The following is a 22,779-nucleotide window of genomic DNA, read 5'->3' as shown; positions in this document are numbered from 1 at the left end:
TCTCTTTATAAATTTAATTTATTTATATAAATTTAATTTTTTTATATTTATATTAACTAAAATATATTATTTAAAGATTAAATTTAGACTCCAGATGTAGTGTATTTAGTAACGGCTTTAGTTCCTTCTGATACGGCATGTTTTGAAAGTTCACCTGGTAGAAGAAGTCTTACAGCAGTTTGTACTTCACGAGAGCTAAGTGTGCTTTTCTTATTATACCTAATGAGTCTAGTAGCTTCAAGTGCAAGACGGTCGAATACATCATTGATAAAGGAGTTCATGATGCTCATGCTCTTCTTACTCACACCAGTTTCAGGGTGCACCTGTTTCAAGACCTTGTATATGTAAAGTGAAAATGACTCAACACGCTTCTTCCTACGGTATCTTACTCCAAGAGTTTTTCCAGCAGTTTTCTTAGCGGCATGAGATTTTGATGATGGTACTTTTCCAGACATCTAAATAATAATTTAATAATATAAATTAATATAATAAATTTATTAATATAATTTAATAATATATTTAATTAATATATATATAAAATTGAAATAATTAAATGTAATAAACTTACAGTGATATTGGAGATCTAAAAGTACGTGCGCGAATAATTAACTTGTTAATAATTATTAAACAAACAATATAAGAAGATTGGAAGTAGATTAGTAAAAAAATATTTCTGAATTATATAACTTTCAAATCATATTTTACATTTCATGGGGCTCTCTACACGCCACTACTCTAAAGTGTGTAAAAAAAAAAGACGTTACACCATTTAATCCATAAATATATATAATATAATTTTAATTTTTTTTATTCTTATTAAATATATTAGAATATAAATATATTATAAATAATTTTATTCCAAAATATTATTATACAAATTTATAATAATTATTATAAATTAATGACAAATATATAGAAATATATGATAAATTAACGCTAAATATATAGAAATATATGATAAATTTATTTAAAAAAAATTAATATACAAATTTTAATATATAAATTTTAATATATAAATTTTATTTTCTAATATATAATTATTTAATATATTAAAATTTTATAAATTAAATTATTATTTTCCAGTTTTAAGTCTTTTACGTATTTTACGAAGTGAACGACAATCAGGTCTAGATCCTTTATTAGCCTATAATATACTCTAGTACTAAATTTAAAGGTAATTAAGGGCCTAGTAATGAGTTAATTAAGAGGTAAATTAAGTACTAATTAAGGGGTAAAATAAGGGTCTGATATGACTAATTAAGGGGTAAAATAAGGGTCTGATATGACTAATTAAGGCGTAAAATAACAGAAAATTAAGAGCTAATTGAACAAAGTTAATATAGAAATTGTTATGTAGAAAAATACTTTACTGGGATAACGACATCCAGGATTCCTATTCCAGAATCTATAAGGACTTGAATATATAAATCTATTTAAACATAATATAAATCCAAATTTATTCAAATTAAAATTAATATAATTTAACATATTTACATCAATTTACACCTATTTACACATTTTTATACCAATTTACACATTTTTATATATAATTATAGAATTATAGAATTAATTATACCCAATGTATATATATAAATAAATTATTAATTGTATTGATTTGTGAATATGAAAAATATATTGGGAACAAATTTATAATTTATTCTATAGAATCCAAAATTTTTAAAATCAAATTAATAACTTTAAAGTTTTAAAAAACTTTTTTTCAAATTTAAAACTTATTTTGTAAATTTTTGAAGTTATTTTCTAAATTTATTTAATTTTCTAAATTTAATTTGATTTTTAAAAATTTTCTATGTATAAGAATGATGGAACAATATGAAGATCCATTTATGGATACAGATGATAATATATATGGAGATAGTGATAATGATTGGTTTAAGAATATAAGTGAATCGGATTTGAAGAAAATAAGTGATCAATATGTAGAATATTTGAGATTTATTAAGGATAATTGGTCATCATGTCATGCTTCAAAGATATTAAATAATAAATTAATTAGATATATTACTCCTAGATTTAGGCAACTATCTGCTCCGTTAAGGGTTAGAATATTAACATCATTTCTATATATAAAAGAACATTTGGTATTAAGAAATTTATTTTAATAATTATTTTAGAGATTAGAATGTCAAAAACAATTATTAAAAATACTTAAATTCTCCGAAACTGATGCTAATGAATGGGTTAGAAAAATGGGCAAATTAGTGGTAATCTCATATTCATACTAATACTATTATTATTAGCTCTCTTTCCCTCAGTTACGGTGCTTGCTCCAACAGCTCCCAATCCTCTACTAGTTCCTTAGTTATACACTTCTAATACTTAGTTAGCTCTCTTTCCCATGGTACACTCCATAAGGGTAGAATTAGCTCCCTTTCCTTAGTACACTCCATGGCTGTAGAATTAGCTCCCTTTCAGGGGTACACTCCATGGCTGTAATTAGCTCCCTTTCAGGGGTACACTCCATAGCTGTAGTTAGCTCCCTTTCAGGGGTACACTCCATAGGCATAGAGTTAGCTCCCTTTCCGGGGGTACCAAAAGTGTAACTACTATGGGAAAGGGAGCTAATAATACTAATATTAGTAGTATAAATATTGTTGTAGAAACCATATATAAATACTGGAATGATTGATTTAAGACTTATTGATACAGAAACAGCATTTCGTATTATTACATTTCTTGATGAAAAATTATGTAAACAAATTTAATTATTTATTAAATTATTTATTAAATAACTAATTTGATTAATTTGATTAATTAATTTGATTAATTTGATTAATAGTGGAATCTGGATGTGATGAATATATTAGAAAGCCTGGAATTGATGAAGTACATATTTGTAATCCAAATGAATTTGATTTTGAAAATAAAAATAAAAACTCAAAAGATGATGAATATACACTTTATACACCTAGACATAATTTCGATTTTCTAGGTGAAACTCTAATTAAAAAAGCTTTAATTACACTTAAAGAATCATATAATCAACAATAATATTTTAATTCAATAATTTTTTAAAATTTTATTTTTAATTTTATTTTTAATTTTATATTTTCATAGTGTGTTATCCTGACTATATTATTTATTATTTATATAATTTAGTTAAATTTAATTTGAATATAAATGAATTTGATAAATGAATTTTGATAAATTTTTATTAAATAAAAATGAAAATTAAAATATTATTTATAATTTTAATAATTAATTTTATTAAATGTATTGATGATAAAACTATAATTTTATCAACAAAAAATATTGAAAATTTGAATTCTTTACAACTTTTAACACCAATACGAAAATATGATTCTGATATTTATATTATCGCATCAGTTAATGGTAACTAATTATATTAACTTAGTTAATTTGATTAATTTGATTAATTATATAATAAATTGTATATAGTAATAATAATATTAAATTATAGTTGATGGTAAATATGGTATGGAATTGAAGAAAGAGAATTTTATTCCATTAGGACTTAATTATATAGAATTTCAAGAAAATTGTGAAACATTACGTAAACTAATTAATGATACATTTGAAAGAATTAGTTTTGATTTTATAGATAATAATACTACAATACAACAAATTCAATCTGGATTATGGTTTTATATACCATTATTAAATCATAATTCATGTAATCTTATTCATTAGTTAATTTGAATAGCTATTCCCCTAATTCCCTAACTAACCGTAACTATGTAACTAATCCCCGTAAGGGGATATAACTAACTGTACCCCTGGGAAAGGGAGCTAACTATAAACTAACTAGTCCATGAATTTGAATAATTAATTAATTAGTATATAAAATATTTTAGTGGAAGAATTTGTTAAATTAATTGAAAAAAAAGATGAGAAGAATGTAACAATGTTAATAACACATTGTGATTTATTGGATACGAAAAATTTGAAAAAACCTTTAGAAATTGAAGATGAACTTAAACAAGAAAAGGAAGAATTAAAAACAACACCAATGATCTTCCAACAATTATTAGTCATGTTTTTTTTCATTATCATATTATTCTTTGGTCTCTCATTTTCATTAAATATTAAAACTCCATCATCACTTCTTACTCCACAACAAACTAAAACCAAACTCATTTAATTTCATACATACATACTACGTATATATTAAATATATAAGTTACGGTGCTTGCTCCAACAGTAGTAGTTAAGAGTAGTTAAGGCTTATTAGGTAGTTAAGTAGTTCTAGAGTGGTTAAGGTAGTTCTTAAGTAGTTAAGAGTAGTACAAAGTAGTCTTAGGTAGTTCAAAGTAGTACTAAGTAAGTAAGTAGTCTATAGGTGTAGTAGTATTAAGGAGTATATGTATAGTACTATACAGTAGTAGTTAGTGGTATACACTAGTGTATATACATACAATTATATTAGGTGGTAGGTACTATAGGAGTATAGTTACTAGTGTACTTAAGGATACTAGGGTATTATGGTAATTAAGGCCTATTAAAGTCTATTAGGAGTACTAATATATATAGTATTAGGGTATTACAGATACTTAGGTTTACTAGGAGTACTAGAGTCACTAGGTGTAGTACTAAGTAAGTATATAGAATTGGTGATATTAAGGTTTGTTAATATTAATAATTTGTGATTTGAGTATGGATTTATTATAATTTGGTATAATATTTTTAATATCTGTTGGTAACAGAAGATTAAATTTGATACGATTTCTTTTACTAAACTTAAATCTCATAGCTTTAAGTTTATTAATTCTATTCAAATATTCTTTAAGTAATGGATTAAACCATTCATCAGGCCAATGAATAGTATGATCACCAGGTGAACCAACTTCAAAATATCTCCTTCCTAACATGTTACATATGGTTTTTCTGGACATAATTGATTCTAGAGCTTTTCTAATTGATCTTATTCTAGTAATCCAGGAACTGGTTCCTTTTAACTTGAACCTCACATTATCAAGTCCAATAAGATATAAAAGAGGTAAAAACTTCCTATTACAACGTACACCTTTACCTATTGGTCTACTCTTAATTAAACATCTTGAACCATATTCAGTACCAAGAACTGGTGTTGTTAAACTCTCAAAAGGATCATAATCTAAAAAATACATATTCTTTAATCCATTCTCTATTCCTGCATTCTTTGCTGAATTCACATCATTACCATATCCTATACCAATACCAAAATAACCATTACCATCTCCTAAAATATATTTATCAACATGCGTTACGGTGCTTGCTCCAACAGTAGTAGTTAAGTAATTAAGTACAGTAATACTAAGTTAGTCCAGTAGTAGTTAAGTTGTCTACAGTAACTAATCTAGTAAGTATTCTAGTAACTAATCTAGTAAGAAGGAGTCTATAGTAAGTAGTTAAGTAGTTAAGGAGTATTACCAATGGCTGTAATAACACGTATGAAATAAACACGACCTTCTTTGGTCATACTTCTCATTCGTTTTTTGGAGAGAATGAAAGATTTAAGATTTTCAAGTCGGATTAATGGATCCAAATTACTTTTATTCCGTATATACATATTACGATTCTTATCAAAAATACAGTCAACACTAGGCATAATCCATTTCCAATCCTTATCTTTACCAGGTTCAAGTACAATTGCACCAACTTTATTAGTATAATTCTCCTCATCAATAAGCTATAAATTGTAATATATTATAAAACTAACCATTTGTTTCAATGGTGTGTCAATATATTCTTTTAAATCTTTTTTATCAAATTTATTATACACTTTCAAAATCATTTCTTTTATATTTTCAGAACTCAACCATTTATTTTCATCCTTTACAAATAAATTATTCTTCAACTATAAATTAGTATAATTAACTTAATTTGACTGTTAATTAACTTGAATTAACTATAAATTAACTATTAATTATTATTAATTATATAATTATAACATTTAATGTAATATTTGATAATATTGAATTGGGAGTATAAGTTTCAATATCGAGTAAATGTTCTAAATTTCTAGACATAGTTTCAATAAGTAAATAAGATAATTCAATGTCTTGTTGTGTCCATTTTAAATTTTCTAATAATTCAATTGGTTCTGTAGTTCCAAATAAATTTGTTTCTATCTCATTTGGTAACATTTTAAACCATTTTGAAAGACCCAAACTCTCCAAACTTTTAATCAACTCTTCAATATTATACACTTTAAATTTCTATAATACAATAATCATATCTATATTCTTAAGAGTTAATTATATATTTTAACTAGGGTTATATATTATTATTAGTAATATTATTGTTTGTTAACTCGTAATAACAAATAATATTTATGTGGTGAAATTGTAAACTCGTAACATCACAAATAATATAACTAATTATAAACTAATTATTACTAATATTAGTAATAAATATAGTTATTAGTGGATAATATCCTTAATTCAAATAATTAGATTTATACTTGTAATGATAAAAGTGTTGATAAATATTGTTGAGATTTTTCAATTGGGAATCCGATTTTATTTTCAATAAGAATTTGTTCAGGAATTGGAATTGCTAAATTTAACTAAATTCATAAATAAAAACAAACAATCATAAAGAATATGTTCCGAAAAGTTATACCTAAAAATTGTCATCAAATAAATTTATAGTAGTAAATAATTGTAGTAGTGAAATAATTGTAGTGAAATACAATTCATCATAATGTCCAAGTGTTTTTAAATTAATTGAAACACGATTTAAATGATTTTTTAACCAAATTTTCATATCCTATAACTCACATTACAATTATATATACTACTACTACTAATACCCTTGACTGCTGTAGACTAGACTACTCCTTAACTACCCCTAGACTAACTACTATTTATACTGTTATTACATGTGATGTAAATGATTTGAAATCATCAATGAGTAAATTGTGTAATTTAGACCAAACATTATCAATCCAAAGATCAGAATTGGAACCATCAATATTAAGTTTAAAAAAGTTTTCCTAAAAAATAGTTACGAGTTAAATACAAACAAGTTTTTCAAAGATTTTAGTTAATGATTTGGTTGTTTTTTCAGGTAAATCTGGAATTTCCAGATATTCACAAAATGAGTAAACGTCTTCAATTAATGATTCCAATACTAAATCAAAATGTACAGGAAAAAAGCTAACATGAATACACTGCTAAAGTGTAACAAGATGATGTGAAAACTGGATTCTCATCAAGTAAATCATTCTAAAACAATTTTATCAAATTATTAACCAAATAACTAGTAGTATATAACTAAGGAACCCCCGGAGGGGCTAAATAATCCCAGTAAGGGGCTGGTGGCAGGCCGTGGGTGCAAGCACCGTAATGGAGGAATTACATTGTTTGAGTAAGGAATTATATCACCATTATTAGGTTGATTATTGGATAAAAAATCGTTTAAACGTGATTTTAGATAAATTGATGTTTGTTCCTAAGGTGTAAAATTATTAAATTTCAGTGTTACTTCGAAGAAAGAAGGAGAATCTGGCCTTAAAATGCGATAAATCCTACGAGCTTCATTTACACATCTATTTTCCAATTTTCCATCACTAAAAATTATTAATATCATTACATTATTAATATCATTATATTAACTATGTGTTGTAGAATATTTCTGAATGGTTACTTGGAGGTTGTGGAATCTTTGATAAGTTTGGCTTCTTGTAGGTTAAAAACTCCAAAAAGTTCATTTTTTGCTATTAAAAGTTCTCTAGTGAGTGTATCTTTTTCATATCTCAAATCCTTCAAGTTATAATTTATCCGTTCTCTCTGATCAGCAAATATTTTCTGATATTTTTTATGAAATGGTCCTTTTTTAGATTCTAATACTCTTTTTATATATCCAGAATGTATTTTCCTAATCAATAACAAATTATTCCAATTACACATTAAAAAAAATAAATTAAACAAACTGATTAAATAAAATAAATTAAATTAATATAATATATTAAAAAATTTAAGTAAAAGTTGGAACGAATCCTTGTAGATATTGTGATGAATTGAAGATTTCATGTCGTTTGAAATGAGTGAGTGATATTAATAGAATCCAGGAGATAGGGTTAAGATAGACATAAGGTCGTTTATAAGGAAATCCGTATACGGAAACATAATAAAAGAATCCGCAAAACCAAAGAACAAACGCACTTAAAATAGACCAAATGTAACTATAATCAAGTGTTGGTGCCTTCATTTCACCGTAATGTGTGAGATCTAGTAACTGTGACAACAGTGAATTAATCCATAGCGAAAGCATTGATATGGAGAATCCAACTAGAACGTGAAAAGGTGAACCGAAGCCAGTTAAAATACACAAGACAATTATGCCAATGTTTAAGGAGAATAATATGACCTGAATAATAAGTCTTGCAGAGCCAAGAATTAGCGATTCCTTGAAGTAATGTTTCCCAAAAAAGTTCTTAACCAAGTAACAGTTTTCAGTTTTCCGAATCACAATTTCATGAATTGTGAATGAAATATAAGTCACCAGCAGAACAGACTCGCTCAGTATTGGTTCCTTAAGTGTGGGTGAGCTTAAGTTGAAGGGGAAATATTCCAGATGAGGACAAGTCTCAAGTGCGTATCTGTTTAAACTAATATTTGCATGGATCCTAGAGGCCAAAACTGAGCCGTGAACACCCATAAATATCACAAAGTTGTATGATACCATCCAAATTGAACTCCAACAGATTCTCACTCGTTTCCGAATCTCCTCTCCAGCCTTCACAAGTTTATACGACAACAAACTTTCCGATAAATTTAAAAATGTACTCGCATTCTTTAAACTTTCTACAATAATTATACAGTAACTTATCTAAAATTCTAGGCTAATACTATTATAGAATACGTTTTAGTGTATTGGGATTTTTAGTTTTTTTATGTTTATTGCGTTTATTTGGTGTTGTATTTCCGATAATCACTTTGTAGTCTGAGTTGGAATTTCCTCTCGAGTAAACTGATAGTGTTTCATTTATATTAAAATTCACTAAACGGTCAGGATCTGGTTCTGACAACTCTAATACTGTTTGATTTTTCGGTGTAGTATTTGTCTGATCAGGCTCAACTGAAACGAAGCAAAGTAATATTTGAAGAAACACCACTCCTCCTATCCAATTTATATTATACACCTTATTCCCATGACATGATGTATATCTTTTAAACACTAAATATAATTAATTGGAATTAGTAATTAACACTAGATAAATCTAACTATTTAAAGATAATTGTGTAAATTTGAATAATTGAGAATGTGGATACCTTCATCTCCACAGTTTACAGTAATAACTGAAGCGATAATTGAGATGATAAACAATATAAAGTACAGTGTTGCCATTTGATAAGGCAACTTTTTAAGGGTTTTGACGGAAAAACTCCTCATTTTGAAGGAATCTTTAAAATACATAAATTTCAACTCATGTATACAATTTATATTTTAAATTTTTTAAAAAAGTGGCCTTGTTTTTTTGGCCTTTTAATTTACCAATTACATAATTACAATTTATAATAATTACACTAAAATCAATAAATTTTGACACATGAGCCACACAAGTAAGAAAATTTCAACAAATCTATACAATCCATTTCATTATATTCAATTACAAATTCATTATACTCAATTAGAAATTCATTATACTCAATTATATATCAATTAAAAATTATAAATTAATACTAGTTGATAGAGGAAATAAATTGAATTTTGGAATTAACTGCATTTAGGATATTAAATCTTTAATAGTTTAGACTGAATTAATGATTTAATACATGGCATTTGAAGGTGTTTCTTCTGGTTTTTCCTGTTTTGAGTCGAAAATCGCCACCTCTGAAGTTGTCATCAATGATGCCACTGATGCCGCATCTGTAAGTGCCGTCTTTACCACTTTTGTTGGATCCAATATTCCTACACATTAGCCATACACTAGTATAAATATCCCAATTAGACCGTTAGTATTTATATTAACTAGTTAGTTTAATAAGTACCTTCAGTGAGCATATTGCAGAATTGACCAGTTTGTGCATTGAATCCATAAGAGTGATCGTTATTTTTGAGTAGAGTATCGGCGATTACAGAGCCTTCAAAGCCAGCGTTTGAGACGATTTGTTTCAAAGGTTCCTTAATTGACTCTCTAACAATATCAACGCCCATTTTCTGGTCATAATTTTCCGTCTTAAGCTCATCCAATACTTTTGTAGCATAAAACAATGCCGTTCCACCTCCAGGCACTATTCCACCCTATAAACACATGTTACAGAAATATTTAACTACTTAGTTGGGGTATTATGTATGTGGAATTGGATAACTAATTGTCTTAGTGTATAACTAGATATGATGATACTTCAACCGCAGCTTTAGTGGCACAAAGTGCGTCTTCAACTCGGTCTTTAACTTCATTTACTTCAACTTCACTTGCTCCTCCAACCTAAACATTAATTATATAACTAATCCTAGTAGTGGTAATGGTGGCCATGGTCGGTATATAACTAAGGAGTTGGTGGCTGTGTGACCAAGCACCGTAACGGGGTAACGTACCTTAATAATAGCTACACCACCAGTTAATCTTGCTAATCGTTCTTTAAGTTTATCCTTTTCATATTCAGAATCAGTGGTATTAATAAGTGTCCTGATACCTTCACAACGCTGTTCAATTCTTTCCTTATCTCCCAAGCCCTCGACGATAATAGTGTGATCCTTAGTCACAGTAACACTCTTAGCCCTGCCCAAATATGAAACGAAATCCTCCTCAGAAGACATATAATTGTTGTCATCACCCAAAGCTGTAGCTCCAGTAATCTCAGCTATGTCCAATAATGTTGATTTTCTATGTTCACCAAATCCTATTAAATTATCATTACACATAATACTAATACTCCTAATACTCTACTACTAATACTGCTACTAATACTATAGTAATAATACCTGGAGCTTTAACAGCACAGACTTTAATACCAAGTCTTAATTTATTAACAATTAACATTGCAAGTGCATCACCATCGACATCTTCTGAGACAATAAGTAGTGGTGCTTGTTGTTGTAACACATGTTCAAGAATGGGTAGAATTGTCTTGATGTTAGAAACCTTTTCATTACAAAGGAGTATGTAAGGACGGTCAAATTCAACTTTCATGTCCTTTACATTCGTTACAAAATGTGGAGATATGTAACCCTTGTCCCACTTAATACCCTCAACAACTTCCAACTCATGATTTAATGTCTTACCCTCAACTACTGTTATTGTACCATCTTTACCAACCTAAATATATATAATAGTCCATATATTGTTATATAATAGTGTGTAGAAATACTTTGTTCATTGCGTCAGTAATGAGTTTCCCAACAACTTTATCACCATTAGCTGATATGGTAGCAACATTCATAATATCTTCATCAGTTGTTACTTCTCTTTTTAATCCATCCAGAAATACAGTCACCTTATCAATTGCTACATTTATACCTATAATCATATTTATACTACTCAGTATATGACAGTTAGCTATAAATTATATATATAACTATAGTATAACCTCGAAGAAGATCCATAGGATTAAGACCAGAATCAACAAGTTTACAACCCCTTTTGAAGATTGCTCTGGCAAGAACTGCGGCAGTGGTAGTTCCATCACCGGCCTTGTCATTTGTATTTGATGACACTTGCTTGATAAGCTGTGCACCCATGTTAGCAAGCTTATCAGGAAGTTCAACTGACTTGGCAACTGTAACACCGTCCTTTGTTATCTTTGGAGGACCAAAAGAAGAAGAAATTATGACATTCCTACCCTTTGGACCCAATGTTACACTCACAGCGTCAACAAGTTGATTACAACCAGCCAAGAGACCCTGTCTGCACTCAGTTCCATGCCTTAACTCCTTACTCACAAATCGACGCTGATTTTTGGAAAATTGAGCAAAATTCAAGGAGCTGGAGGAAGTTTTGATAAAGTTTTTGCCACGTAAAGTTGAAAGAATCATTTTCTCGAAAATGTAAATAATTATGGAATAATATTCTTCATTAAATTATATATTTCAAAATGGAAATATATTTTCAATAATTTTACACAAGTAATTTTACAAAAGATAAATTAACAAGTAAATTGATGAACTGGTAATAAATAAATGATAAATAAACTCTATTAGTGGGGATCAACATCAAATTTTAATCAATTCCTCCATTAAACAAGAGTTTAGAAACGATTTTACCCATTCTAATATACCAAATAATCTTTTTTATAGTGTTATTTTCCAAAAATTATAGAATTTGATCTTGGATTTTGCTGAATTTTAACTTTCTTTGTAACATTACACATTCCATTTATATTTACTAATGATTGAAGGAATTTTTTATATAATATGAATATAAATTTAAATTTATTGTCTTTTAAAGAATCTGTGTCAATTTCACTAATTTTCTCAAAATTAGTCTAAACTTGTACATTATTCTAAATATTATACAAGGGATGGGATTCTATTCTCAATTTACCTTTAAATTAAATGTCAATAACTTTGTATAAAAGGTGTTTAAAATTACACAATTTCTCCCTCTCTTTCCTTCAATATAATCAGAAATTACTTGATTTCTCACATAATTCATATTTTCCTTTATTTTTAAGAGCATTATCCAATATTTCTGGTTCTAAGAATTTAAAAGACACTAAAACCATAAATTTGACCTATGAAAAAGTCTCTGATCCTGATTTTGACGATTTTGATGAAGATGAGCCTTTGTATCCAGAACCGTTTAATGAAGTACAAAATATTTCATTAAGCAAATTAATTTCATTTAGAAATTCACTGTCCCAATCTGAAGAACCTCATTCTGAATCAGAAGTTGAAAAAAGTCAAATAGAAGACTTAAAACTACGTAAACTTGATGTTCATGATGAAAGTCCAGTTAAAAATGGGTTGAACGACCTAGATTTAAAGTCTAGGAATGAGAGGATTTCTGAGTTTTTGGAGAAGATTTTGAGGGAAAAGGTGAATAGGAAGTGTTCAGTTTCATTTTTTGGAAGTGCAATAAATGGACTTTGGACAGATGGTAGTGATTTGGATGTCTGTGTCCAAATCCCAAATGTCAACTCAAGAAGTGCAACGATAAGGAATTTGAGGCGTATTTCAAATGTTCTTACACCATTATCACCCAGTAGAATATTTCAAAACAGGTTCACTGCTAAAATACCAATCCTACACTGGAAAAGAGATTATATCAAAACACCAAATACACTGTACGATAGTCTAAATACTCAAGGTAATACTAAAATATATAACTAGTAAATACATAATTATCTCACCATTAAAAATTAATGTAATGATTTAGAGAAAATGTATTTTGAATGTGATGATATACCATCAATTGATATATCAGTAAATAATGATTTAGCAATAATAAACAGTATTTTAATAGGAAATTATGTATCATTTGAGCCTAGAGTTAGGGATTTGGTCCTTTTTCTTAAACTTTGGGCTAGGAATAGGAATATAAACAACAGATCTGAGGGAACTTTAAGTTCATTTGCTATATCTCTAATGTTAATACATTTTTTACAAAACTGTGATCCGCCATTATTGCCCTCATTACAGGATTTAGCATTTTCAACAAATGAGGAACCAAAATATATTTCAGGTGTCGATTGTAGATTCTCAACTGATTTTAACAAGATCAAGTCAGAACTAAACTATATAACAAAGTCCAAGAGAAATAATTCAGATAACAAAACACTCTTGACACAATTTTTCAAATACTTTGGCTGGTATAATTTGTATGCACAAAATAAACCAATCCTCATTAGAAGTGTTGATTTATCAGAATTTAATACTGAGAATTCTATAATCAATGAACCATATTTACATGTGGATAACCCATTTGAAGTCGGGGTTGATGTGGCCAATATTGCTATTCACCAAAGAACTAAAATTACTAACGAATTTAGAAAAGCATATCACTCACTAAAAAGTGGAAATTCACTCTCCACATTACTCAACAATTTTTAATATACTTAATACTATATACTATACAAGTATATATTCATATGCATATATGTATAATGGTATAGATATACATATAGTATTAGTAGTAGTTAATGGATTAGTACTATTAATGGTTGGACATAGTGTAGTATTGGTAGTATTTAGTAGTATACAGTACTAGATGTATAGTAGTAGTACTGTAGTATTAGTATATATACTATTAGGGTTTTAAGTATTAATGTATATAGGATTAAGAATTATGTGGTAAAACTGTAAACTCGTAACATCACAAATTATATATCAAACACAAGCATATAGTATACAAATATATAATATTAGTGTTATTGATTGTGGTTAATAACTATATTCTCGTTTTGCATTGGCAAAATCTGAGTTTAAAGTATCGATCATCTGAATGGCCTGCTCACGAGGTAAGTTCCTGGAAAAATCCCTCAAAACCCTAACATTGTGCCCCTAAACATGTATAAAAGTGATAAAAGTACCTGAACAAGACAATCATCGAAGAGAAAGAAGCCTTCAAGAGAATTTAATTCAAGTGAAGTTGAGAGTTGATGAGAAAAGGGTGAAATGAAAGGGAAAACCTCAAGATCGAAAATACAAAAATGGGAGTTGAAACAATCATCAAAAACTGAAAGCCAAACGTTTTTATGAAGAGTCCCATAAACAGACTGAACAATAATAGCAAGACATTTACAGAAAGGATCACAGTCATCAAAGACGACAACAGAAGAATGGTTCAGAAACCCGAACAAATAGTTAATATTATGTTTTTCAACATAAGATGGAACATATCCTACAGTGGTAGAGGGGTTAAAAAACCTACAAACATCAGATAACTCTACAGGTTTGTCCTTGAAAATATTCGAAAATCTTTCCTTTGAGAACCTTATAAAGGTTTCATTATTGTAAGTCAAGTCACGGTTCTTGACGAAACACAAGAAACTGTGATCTAAATAGCCTGAATCTGGAGGAAAATAGTCAACTAAAGGAGGAATACTAGTGTTCTTATTGTTTTGACTATCTTTTGTGGTAACTTGACTGTTAGAAATTTGTGTGCCATAGTCCTGACTAAATTGAGCATTGGTATCAAGGTACTGAGTGGCCATATCAATAACGTCTTGATCAATTTCAAATCCATTCTCATTAGCAGTTACTGAGTTGTTCGTGTTGGTGATACTGTTCAGAGTATGATTAACATTGTTAATGGTGTTGAATACCACAGAATTAATAGCATTATTGGTACTGATAGTCTTTTCGGTGCTGGAATGGATCAAAGAATCGGAGGGGTGGAATTTACAGGAATAACCCTCAAACAATAGTTTAACGTTAAAGTTAGTAAGCCAAAGTGTATTTCTACTGGAAACCACTGAGTTATATACAAGAATCTTAACACAACACCTGGACATTTTGTTAAAAGAGTTATCATAAAACATATCAAAAGCACCAATCGGTTCATATTCAAAGGCTATAACTTTGGAATTTCCATCGAACAAAGTAAGTTTCAACATCCTTGTTGTTCTTCTACTTTTAGAGACCTTCTTCTTATGCTTAAAATTATCCTCTTCATCAAACTCGTCATTATCAAATGAAGAATCTTCAACTCTATGCTTCGGAATTGAAATATCTATACAATTTACCACTTGGTAAAAGTTGAAGGAGCTGAACTGGGACTTCATTTGGGAAATATCTATCCCTTCAAGCCAGTCCTTCCTTAAAATTGACAAAAATTCATAATTATCAATCTTAGATTTATTTCCCTCTATTGTGCATGGCAAATTTCCATTAGAGGAATCATTTTTTTGCATTTTACAGTCAAATGTGTAGGGACGGTGTCAACACATTAGGATATTTAAACAGTGCATAAATCAGCGACATCGTGAACAAATAATTAATAATATTACAGTTAAAGGGTTTGAGAATATTGCATTTGGTGGCATTTGGTATGATTCTAAAACTTTGTCGTGTCAAAACCCAAAGGAGGGGAAGATTCCAACCTCTTAGTTAAAACCTCAACTCCTAAAATAATATTTAAAATTGGATTTGCAACTAATGGCCCAAATTCAATAATTATTGAACCATGAATTTAAAACTATAATTTCTATCCCGGTGACACTAGTGTAAGTAATACCTGTATTAGTAACGAGAAGTGTATGCTCAAATTGAGCAGACCTTTTACCATCAGTAGTTACTACAGTCCACTTATCAGGCCATTTTACATCTCTGAAAGTTCCTAAACTCATATTTAAACTCCAACTACACACCCAAATTTAACATGGGCTCAATAGTAAACACTTGATTCGGCCTCAAAATTCCTATCTAAATCCATTTTCTACCCTAACTATATGTAATTATATAATATTAAATCTGTAACAAATGTCAGAGTAGGAAATGTGGTAACTGTTGATAACTAGTATATTAACTACCGATAGTATGTAACTGAATAATATATTAATATTTAGATGTATAATTAAGTCTAGTTAATGATTAGAATAGTGTAAAATACGGCTTTATTTTTCCTGTAATGAGGTATGTTAGGACAACAATGGAATTCAGTACCAATACCATGCCCGCAGTAAGAACGAATTACAGATAGTCTAGGCAATATTAGATTAAAGAAATACCCGAATTTATCAGCTACGTCGTTGATAATATTACCAATTTCGCGGTAGTACATTCCTGGTTTACATTGTTTAATTGCCTCCATTAGTGAGGCGTAGGTACCCTCAGTCAACCTCATTGAGTCATCATCCACTTCACCAACGTAAAACGTCTCGTTCAAGTCACCATGAACCCCGTTCAAATACACCGAAATATCAACATTTACTATATCGCCTTCTTCCAATGGTCTAATCCATATTACATAATTACATGCAAATATAACACTACCATCAATACTAATAGTACTAAGGATAGTAGTCACATCGGTAGTGGTAGAATAGACTTTATAGCATATAACTATATGAAATATACCTAAGATCGGGAATTCCGTGACAAACTACTTCATTTACAGATCTGAATGGTAATAAAGAATGAGTAATAAGTACGTGCAAATGGATTTGGGAAAGTTGTAGTAGTTAAGTGGAGAGGGGTAACCGTTGTGGGAAACGATAAATTCATGGACTTTAGTGTCAATCTCATCAGTGGTTATACCAGGTTTTATAAGAGTGTTAGCCAAATCCAAAGCTTTTCTTCCAAGTAAACAAGCCCTTCTTATTTTCTAATTAATCATTGACAGGTAATAAGATATAACTAAGTATATTAAAGTAATAGGGTGATGCGTAAAGTGGGTAACGTGTTACTTTAATGGTTTGTGGGTCGTGAACCTTGATTGCACTTGAAAATTTTTGGTCAATTTCTGAATAAGGAACTCCGTCATCTGCGTAGTCAGGTTTTGGAATGTGTTTCGGCACCCTTTTAATATCAGTAATGGGCCAGGGGCGCAAATCTCCCGTGAACTTAAAGTTTCTAAACTTCCTAAAATTTAAATTAATCTTGAAAATTTATTACTTGAGGTAAAAGTCAGACTCAGGAGAGCCTTTGGAGTCAATGTTCATAATTTCCATCTAAAAAACATGACAAAGGAATCTAAAATGTGATTATAGTGCGGTTCCTACTTTATGTATTAAATCGTGGAGATTCCAGGATTGCTGGAAACAATCCTGGGAACAGAAGATGCTGATTTTATTTAGTTTTTTACATACAGGACAAGATAATGTACTATTTGTTGATTTCTTACACCCAGTACATTTTTTATCAGATTCCATACTAATTCTTATAATATAGAATACTACCAACCACTAATACACACTATATTACGTTAATAGCATAGAAAATATTATTTGAGAAATCGCAAGTATATTAATGAGAAATGAGATTAAAAAAATCAAGAGGTCTGAATTTATAGATTCTTGTAAATTAAATCCTACAATTGTAATAGACTGTGAATTTCACAGTTACGCCTCCGAAAAAGAATCAAAGAGTCTTGCAAACCAGATAATGCAGTCCTATGGAGCCAATAAAAGAGCTGAAAAGCCATTTAACTTGGTGATTTGTGGAATCAAACCTCAAAGTGACCTTGACATGGCACTGTGTAGAATTTCAGGTACTGATAGGTGGACCTGCCAGTTAAGTAATGAGTCACTGGAGAGTATTTATGAACCTGAAAAACTAATTTACCTTTCGGCAGATTCTGAGAATGTTATTGAGGATTTGACTCCTGAGGGTATTTATGTCATTGGCGGAATTGTTGACCGTAACAGGCTCAACGGTATGACTTACAACAAGGCAAGAATAATCGGAGCAGACTGTAAAAGACTTCCAATAAAAGAACATATTAAACTCATCGGATCACATGTTCTCTCTGTTAATAACTGCGTTGAAATATTACTGAATTATTACCAAAATAAAAACTGGGAATTAGCCCTTAAAAATACTATACCTAAACGCAAATTAATTGATTCTTAATCTAATACTATATATTACTATATACCATTATATACCATTAACTATATACTTTTAATAGTAATAATACCAATATTGGTACTAAAATTAGTAATGTATTATAAAATTGGTAGTGTGTTAGCAATTGGAAATGAGTGAATAGAGATCATTTGGTTGAAAATGGTTTAATTCCATGTTTATCAAGAACCGAAACAAGTGTTTCAGTTGAAAATCCATCACCTGAAAATTATGAAATAAATCATTTTGTTGCATACCTCCCAATTCACTGAATCCAACAATCGAATGATTAGTTTTACCTTCCTTTATTATCATCAACTAAACAAATATTACAATCTAAAATACTAAATAATTAATACTAATAATATATAATAGTATCAGTAATACTACTGGCATTAGGAGTAGTAATAGTCAACTAAGTAATAGTATTGGTATGTTAATAGTGGATACAGTTGGAATGCACCAGATGTTGAACTTTTCACAGATGTAAGGCGTTTTTTCAACATTGACTTTAATAAATTTAGTATCAAAGTGTGTTTCTGCTATCTTTATAAGATGAGATTCCAAGTATTGACACCTGGATGTTGTAGGCCTGTAAAAATGTACCACCTAAACAAATTTGTGATACACACTAATCATAAAGTAAATAAACTGAAAAAACATACAACCGAATCAACATTTCTACAGGCATCAAAAAACTCTTTATCTGAGTACACCTCGGTTATACGACCGAAACCTTTGGAAATATATTCCTGTTTCTTATAATACAAGTTTTTTAGCTCACGGAGCCTCGCCTCCCGAAGAGATTCAAGGGTCTCTTCATCCATGTTTTTGGCAAGTTTACTCTCCATAAGAGAGTAGTCGTAAATCTTATCATCTAACTCTCGCTCACGTTCCCTCAAAACGCCCAAAACATTATCCTCCACCCTTTTAACCAAATTTATCCCATTCTTATTACTCATTTTACACTATAATATTAATATTGGCTATATATTTGTTTGTTATTAGAGTGATATTTAGTTAGTATTATTAGTAAATGAGTAAAGTATTGGCTTACAGTATATTAAAGTTGAATTACAATATCAAAAAGTTTATTTTAAATGTACAGATGTTTCAATAAAAGGATCCATTAGGGGTTTAAAAAATTATATAATTATGAAAAACAGATAATTTAGTTTAAAATTAAAATTACTTAAAATTCATGGCAGAATGTGTACTCAAAAGTTTGCCATGGGGATGTCGATATTTAAATTTGGAATTTCAACAAATTCCTTCAGTTTTATATGTTTAAAAATTCTTCATTAAACAATGATTGAAGTCGACTTTGATTCTCAGTCTCAGAATGACGTTATTACCAAGAAAATGTCCCAACTTCTTCTCAAGGGATGGGCTATGTTATCTGAAACTTGCTCAAAGGTTATTTAATACTAATCTTCTTTAATATATGTATTTTTAGTGTTCGGAAGTCCCACTTATGCGCTCAAGAGACGGAACTTCTCTCTGTTGTAAATGTTCTTCAATGACTAATCCACAACCAACCAAACAAAATGGTACTCCTTCAACTTCTATCTTTCTTTACTAATTATATATTTAAAACATATCATATTATACACTTCATCAAGTTTATATATTATTGGTTTAATATATTTTCTTAGAAGATTCTAATGGCCAAAATTTGACAACTTGTAAACTAGATTCCTACAAAACTTTTGGTCAAATTCCATTAAATGCCAAAGAACTTAGCTCAATACATGAAGGAAATGCTAAAACCATTTCTTTACCCTCAACTAAACCCGTTGAACACCCAGTATTTTAATACAATTCTCTATATTTATACAATTTACTTTCGTTTAATTATAATTAAGTTTTGATTTATAAAATTTTATTTTTTAATATTTCAATCTATAGTTTGTTTATATTTGATTTAGCTCCAGAAATCTGATTGTGACTTCCAAACAAAACAAATTCGACTTCTTGAAATTCAAATAAATAAATCTCTCTCCAGGTAATTCTTATTTTATTGGATTTTTATATTAAATGAATTATATACAAGTTGATTGACTTGTTTTTAGATATGTAAATTTATTATCTAATATGAATTTGGAATATGATATAAATGTCGATACGTAAGTTTCCCTTCATATTGATAAAAAATTCTTAGAGATTTAAAGTTACTGAACAATATTGAAAAATTATTGAGTGTGTTATCCACAATTAAGAGTATTTCTCAACTTTGATTATACGGCAAATTTACACATAATTCATCAAGTTAAATCGAATGTAGTCTTTGAAAACCACTGGAATCTGGCATGAAATATTAAAAACTTGCTAAATATTTTTAGAATCTATTTTAAAGTCGTGATATATTGATAAGATACTTTCTATAACTGAGAGGTGTACATGTGTTGTGTATATAAGTCCATATATTTTCATTTTAAAGGCTGAATCTCATTTATTGAGTCAAATTGCAGCTTTGAGAATTAAAATTATTAGATGTGTATGGGTAAAAATGAGAAAATATTGTACCTTTTCTACCCCATGGCTTATTATCGGATGGGGTGTTAATTGATCCTTTTTACACTCTTAATTTAGATCTGAATGCTTAAACTCCCCGATTTTGCTACAAACCACCCATTTATAAACCTTTAAACACTTATTTTGTATTCCAGATCGTTTCCTTTATTGAAATTCTTTATAATGATATTAAGTTTAAATTGTAAATTAGTGATTTTTTATATGTAATTTCTAGCACGTTTGATATAGTATAGAAAATGAATAGGGTATGCCAAGTTTCTACAACCTTTTATTAACTATAAGAACTTTATTATTTTTTTAGTCTAACAAGTGCCGAGTTTATGTTGGTAATTTATCCTGGAAAGTAAGATGGCAGGATCTAAAAGACCACATGAAACAAGTAGGAGAAGTTATAAGAGCCGATATTATAGAAGATTATGAGGGAAAATCCAAAGTACTCTACACATATTATATACATTTATTTAAACCTTACAACTGTGTAAAGCATACAAATTCTCATAAAAATCATTATTAACACTAATTAGGGCTGTGGAATTGTTGAATTTGCCGACGAAGAATCAGCATCCAGAGCCATTGCTGAATTAAATGATACTTTAATTCTCGGTTTCTTTTTACACATACTATTCATATATATATATAACTTTAGTATAGTTAATAGTGTTAATGGTTGTGTTAGATCGTCAAATATTTGTTCGTGAAGATAGAGAGAACTATAACACAACTCGTGGATATGGCCGATTTTTAAGATTAAGGCCACGAATGGATTCACATTCGTATCTTTTTACACATTTTTATCATACCTATTGAACTAATATTGAGATATAGGGGTTATTCTGCTAGATCAAGTGGTAGGGGTGGAACTAGTGTTATCGTTACAAATTTACAATGGAGAACAAGTTGGAAAGAACTGAAAGATCTTTTCAAAAATTGTGGACTAGTTATTAGGTATTTTTATACATACTATAAGCTTATACACTTTATATATTGTATATATTTGTATAGTACTATGTGATAAATAATTTGAATTTAGAGCTGATGTATTAACACATGAAGATGGAAGATCGAAAGGAGTGGGGAAAGTCGTCTTTGCAAATGAATATAGCGCTCGAAAGGCAATTACAATGTATAATGATTACGTCCTCGACGGTAGAAAAATAGGCGTACGTCTTGAAAACTGATGTTTAATTTATTACAATAAAGTTTAATCACTTTAATTTTTTTTACCATTCAATATTCAATATTTATGTTTCTACATTTTCCGCAAACATAAACCAGACAATCTAGAGTAAGCGGTTTTAAAATTATTATGTTCACACAGATAATTAGTTCTATATACTGTCTACTAGTCGAGAAGAAATGGGACCAAATTCTTCTCAACTGTGAAAACTCAGATAATGGCAACATGGAATACGTTAAACACCCATTAGCTGAATTACCAAACCCCAAAGCTATCTCAAATTGTAATACAAAGTTGGTCGATTTACCAGAACTTGACAACAACAACGTTGATGAACACGCCTTCAAACTCTACTGGGCATATACCAACACTTGGCTCAACAAGATGTTCGGGCCATCACTTCGTAACTCACACAAATTCGTACAACCTACTAAAAATTGGTACATGAACATGGAACGGGCATCCCAGTTATTCTTTTTAAGACTATCAAAGACGCTTTGCTCTACTTAATCTTCCATCACAACTTCATTCATAACTGTAAATTTCTATATCCTATGGATTTCACTAAAACTAAGTAATTTTACCATTATGAATTTGTATATGACAAAATAAATATTCTAAAAGCATATATCAGTTTATTTAAACATAAA

General features: G+C 29.2%; 13 protein-coding genes across 13 annotated transcripts, besides 9 other annotated features; 6 read left to right on the top strand and 7 right to left on the bottom strand.

Moving 5' to 3' along the window:
• Positions 1-83: 83 nt before the first annotated feature.
• Positions 84-455, bottom strand: TA07290 (histone H2B (variant 1), putative; the record flags this gene model as incomplete). Its single annotated transcript, XM_947670.1, has 1 exon — positions 84-455. The coding sequence occupies one exon, from the start codon at positions 453-455 to the stop codon at positions 84-86; it is 372 nt and encodes a 123-aa protein (XP_952763.1).
• Positions 456-1,820: 1,365 nt separating this feature from the next.
• On the top strand, positions 1,821-3,012 carry TA07285 (uncharacterized protein; the record flags this gene model as incomplete). The annotated part of the gene is made up of 4 exons (XM_947669.1): positions 1,821-2,102; positions 2,136-2,225; positions 2,622-2,712; positions 2,801-3,012. 4 exons carry the CDS (start codon positions 1,821-1,823, stop codon positions 3,010-3,012), a joined length of 675 nt encoding a protein of 224 aa, XP_952762.1.
• A 173-nt stretch (positions 3,013-3,185) lies between these two features.
• Positions 3,186-3,236: a sequence feature (Signal peptide predicted for TA07230 by SignalP 2.0 HMM (Signal peptide probability 0.643, signal anchor probability 0.000) with cleavage site probability 0.548 between residues 17 and 18).
• Positions 3,186-4,123, top strand: TA07230 (uncharacterized protein; the record flags this gene model as incomplete). The annotated part of the gene is made up of 3 exons (XM_947668.1): positions 3,186-3,354; positions 3,443-3,655; positions 3,837-4,123. The coding sequence occupies 3 exons, from the start codon at positions 3,186-3,188 to the stop codon at positions 4,121-4,123; spliced, it is 669 nt and encodes a 222-aa protein (XP_952761.1).
• Positions 3,995-4,063: a sequence feature (1 probable transmembrane helix predicted for TA07230 by TMHMM2.0 at aa 181-203).
• Positions 4,124-4,598: 475 nt separating the features above from the next.
• Positions 4,599-7,874, bottom strand: TA07125 (uncharacterized protein; the record flags this gene model as incomplete). Its single annotated transcript, XM_947667.1, has 12 exons — positions 4,599-5,200; positions 5,392-5,650; positions 5,681-5,818; positions 5,913-6,179; positions 6,425-6,519; positions 6,554-6,585; positions 6,656-6,732; positions 6,845-6,958; positions 6,989-7,095; positions 7,127-7,190; positions 7,450-7,534; positions 7,612-7,874. 12 exons carry the CDS (start codon positions 7,872-7,874, stop codon positions 4,599-4,601), a joined length of 2,103 nt encoding a protein of 700 aa, XP_952760.1.
• A 67-nt stretch (positions 7,875-7,941) lies between these two features.
• TA07070 (uncharacterized protein) lies at positions 7,942-9,384 on the bottom strand (the record flags this gene model as incomplete). Its single annotated transcript, XM_947666.1, has 3 exons — positions 7,942-8,771; positions 8,830-9,144; positions 9,240-9,384. 3 exons carry the CDS (start codon positions 9,382-9,384, stop codon positions 7,942-7,944), a joined length of 1,290 nt encoding a protein of 429 aa, XP_952759.1.
• Positions 8,080-8,148: a sequence feature (6 probable transmembrane helices predicted for TA07070 by TMHMM2.0 at aa 21-43, 63-82, 189-211, 296-318, 325-347 and 362-384).
• Positions 8,191-8,259: a sequence feature (6 probable transmembrane helices predicted for TA07070 by TMHMM2.0 at aa 21-43, 63-82, 189-211, 296-318, 325-347 and 362-384).
• Positions 8,278-8,346: a sequence feature (6 probable transmembrane helices predicted for TA07070 by TMHMM2.0 at aa 21-43, 63-82, 189-211, 296-318, 325-347 and 362-384).
• Positions 8,599-8,667: a sequence feature (6 probable transmembrane helices predicted for TA07070 by TMHMM2.0 at aa 21-43, 63-82, 189-211, 296-318, 325-347 and 362-384).
• Positions 9,044-9,103: a sequence feature (6 probable transmembrane helices predicted for TA07070 by TMHMM2.0 at aa 21-43, 63-82, 189-211, 296-318, 325-347 and 362-384).
• Positions 9,256-9,324: a sequence feature (6 probable transmembrane helices predicted for TA07070 by TMHMM2.0 at aa 21-43, 63-82, 189-211, 296-318, 325-347 and 362-384).
• Positions 9,259-9,384: a sequence feature (Signal anchor predicted for TA07070 by SignalP 2.0 HMM (Signal peptide probability 0.037, signal anchor probability 0.957) with cleavage site probability 0.019 between residues 42 and 43).
• A 352-nt stretch (positions 9,385-9,736) lies between these two features.
• Positions 9,737-11,946, bottom strand: TA07065 (chaperonin (HSP60), putative; the record flags this gene model as incomplete). The annotated part of the gene is made up of 7 exons (XM_947665.1): positions 9,737-9,879; positions 9,960-10,212; positions 10,316-10,399; positions 10,510-10,814; positions 10,897-11,230; positions 11,283-11,470; positions 11,502-11,946. 7 exons carry the CDS (start codon positions 11,944-11,946, stop codon positions 9,737-9,739), a joined length of 1,752 nt encoding a protein of 583 aa, XP_952758.1.
• Positions 11,947-12,465: 519 nt separating this feature from the next.
• On the top strand, positions 12,466-13,962 carry TA07060 (uncharacterized protein; the record flags this gene model as incomplete). The annotated part of the gene is made up of 2 exons (XM_947664.1): positions 12,466-13,219; positions 13,289-13,962. 2 exons carry the CDS (start codon positions 12,466-12,468, stop codon positions 13,960-13,962), a joined length of 1,428 nt encoding a protein of 475 aa, XP_952757.1.
• Positions 13,963-14,292: 330 nt separating this feature from the next.
• TA07055 (uncharacterized protein) lies at positions 14,293-15,764 on the bottom strand (the record flags this gene model as incomplete). The annotated part of the gene is made up of 2 exons (XM_947663.1): positions 14,293-14,412; positions 14,442-15,764. The coding sequence occupies 2 exons, from the start codon at positions 15,762-15,764 to the stop codon at positions 14,293-14,295; spliced, it is 1,443 nt and encodes a 480-aa protein (XP_952756.1).
• A 143-nt stretch (positions 15,765-15,907) lies between these two features.
• On the bottom strand, positions 15,908-17,522 carry TA07050 (methionine aminopeptidase 1, putative; the record flags this gene model as incomplete). Its single annotated transcript, XM_947662.1, has 8 exons — positions 15,908-15,975; positions 16,088-16,212; positions 16,250-16,275; positions 16,463-16,805; positions 16,930-16,971; positions 17,004-17,176; positions 17,259-17,433; positions 17,467-17,522. 8 exons carry the CDS (start codon positions 17,520-17,522, stop codon positions 15,908-15,910), a joined length of 1,008 nt encoding a protein of 335 aa, XP_952755.1.
• A 298-nt stretch (positions 17,523-17,820) lies between these two features.
• On the top strand, positions 17,821-18,423 carry TA07045 (uncharacterized protein; the record flags this gene model as incomplete). The annotated part of the gene is made up of 1 exon (XM_947661.1): positions 17,821-18,423. The coding sequence occupies one exon, from the start codon at positions 17,821-17,823 to the stop codon at positions 18,421-18,423; it is 603 nt and encodes a 200-aa protein (XP_952754.1).
• A 142-nt stretch (positions 18,424-18,565) lies between these two features.
• Positions 18,566-19,379, bottom strand: TA07040 (uncharacterized protein; the record flags this gene model as incomplete). Its single annotated transcript, XM_947660.1, has 4 exons — positions 18,566-18,639; positions 18,675-18,735; positions 18,868-19,026; positions 19,083-19,379. The coding sequence occupies 4 exons, from the start codon at positions 19,377-19,379 to the stop codon at positions 18,566-18,568; spliced, it is 591 nt and encodes a 196-aa protein (XP_952753.1).
• Positions 19,380-19,725: 346 nt separating this feature from the next.
• TA07035 (uncharacterized protein) lies at positions 19,726-20,233 on the top strand (the record flags this gene model as incomplete). Its single annotated transcript, XM_947659.1, has 3 exons — positions 19,726-19,833; positions 19,874-19,967; positions 20,073-20,233. 3 exons carry the CDS (start codon positions 19,726-19,728, stop codon positions 20,231-20,233), a joined length of 363 nt encoding a protein of 120 aa, XP_952752.1.
• Positions 20,234-21,188: 955 nt separating this feature from the next.
• TA07030 (uncharacterized protein) lies at positions 21,189-22,639 on the top strand (the record flags this gene model as incomplete). Its single annotated transcript, XM_947658.1, has 7 exons — positions 21,189-21,206; positions 21,254-21,385; positions 21,477-21,555; positions 21,611-21,725; positions 21,778-21,897; positions 21,983-22,112; positions 22,271-22,639. 7 exons carry the CDS (start codon positions 21,189-21,191, stop codon positions 22,637-22,639), a joined length of 963 nt encoding a protein of 320 aa, XP_952751.1.
• Between the last annotated feature and the right edge of the window lie 140 nt (positions 22,640-22,779).

Source organism: Theileria annulata, chromosome 4 (genome assembly GCF_000003225.4).
Source record: "Theileria annulata chromosome 4, complete sequence, *** SEQUENCING IN PROGRESS ***".
Classification (NCBI taxonomy): Eukaryota; Apicomplexa; class Aconoidasida; order Piroplasmida; family Theileriidae; genus Theileria; species Theileria annulata.
Note: the sequence above shows the minus strand (reverse complement) of the source record. Positions and strands in the feature narration are given on the sequence as shown.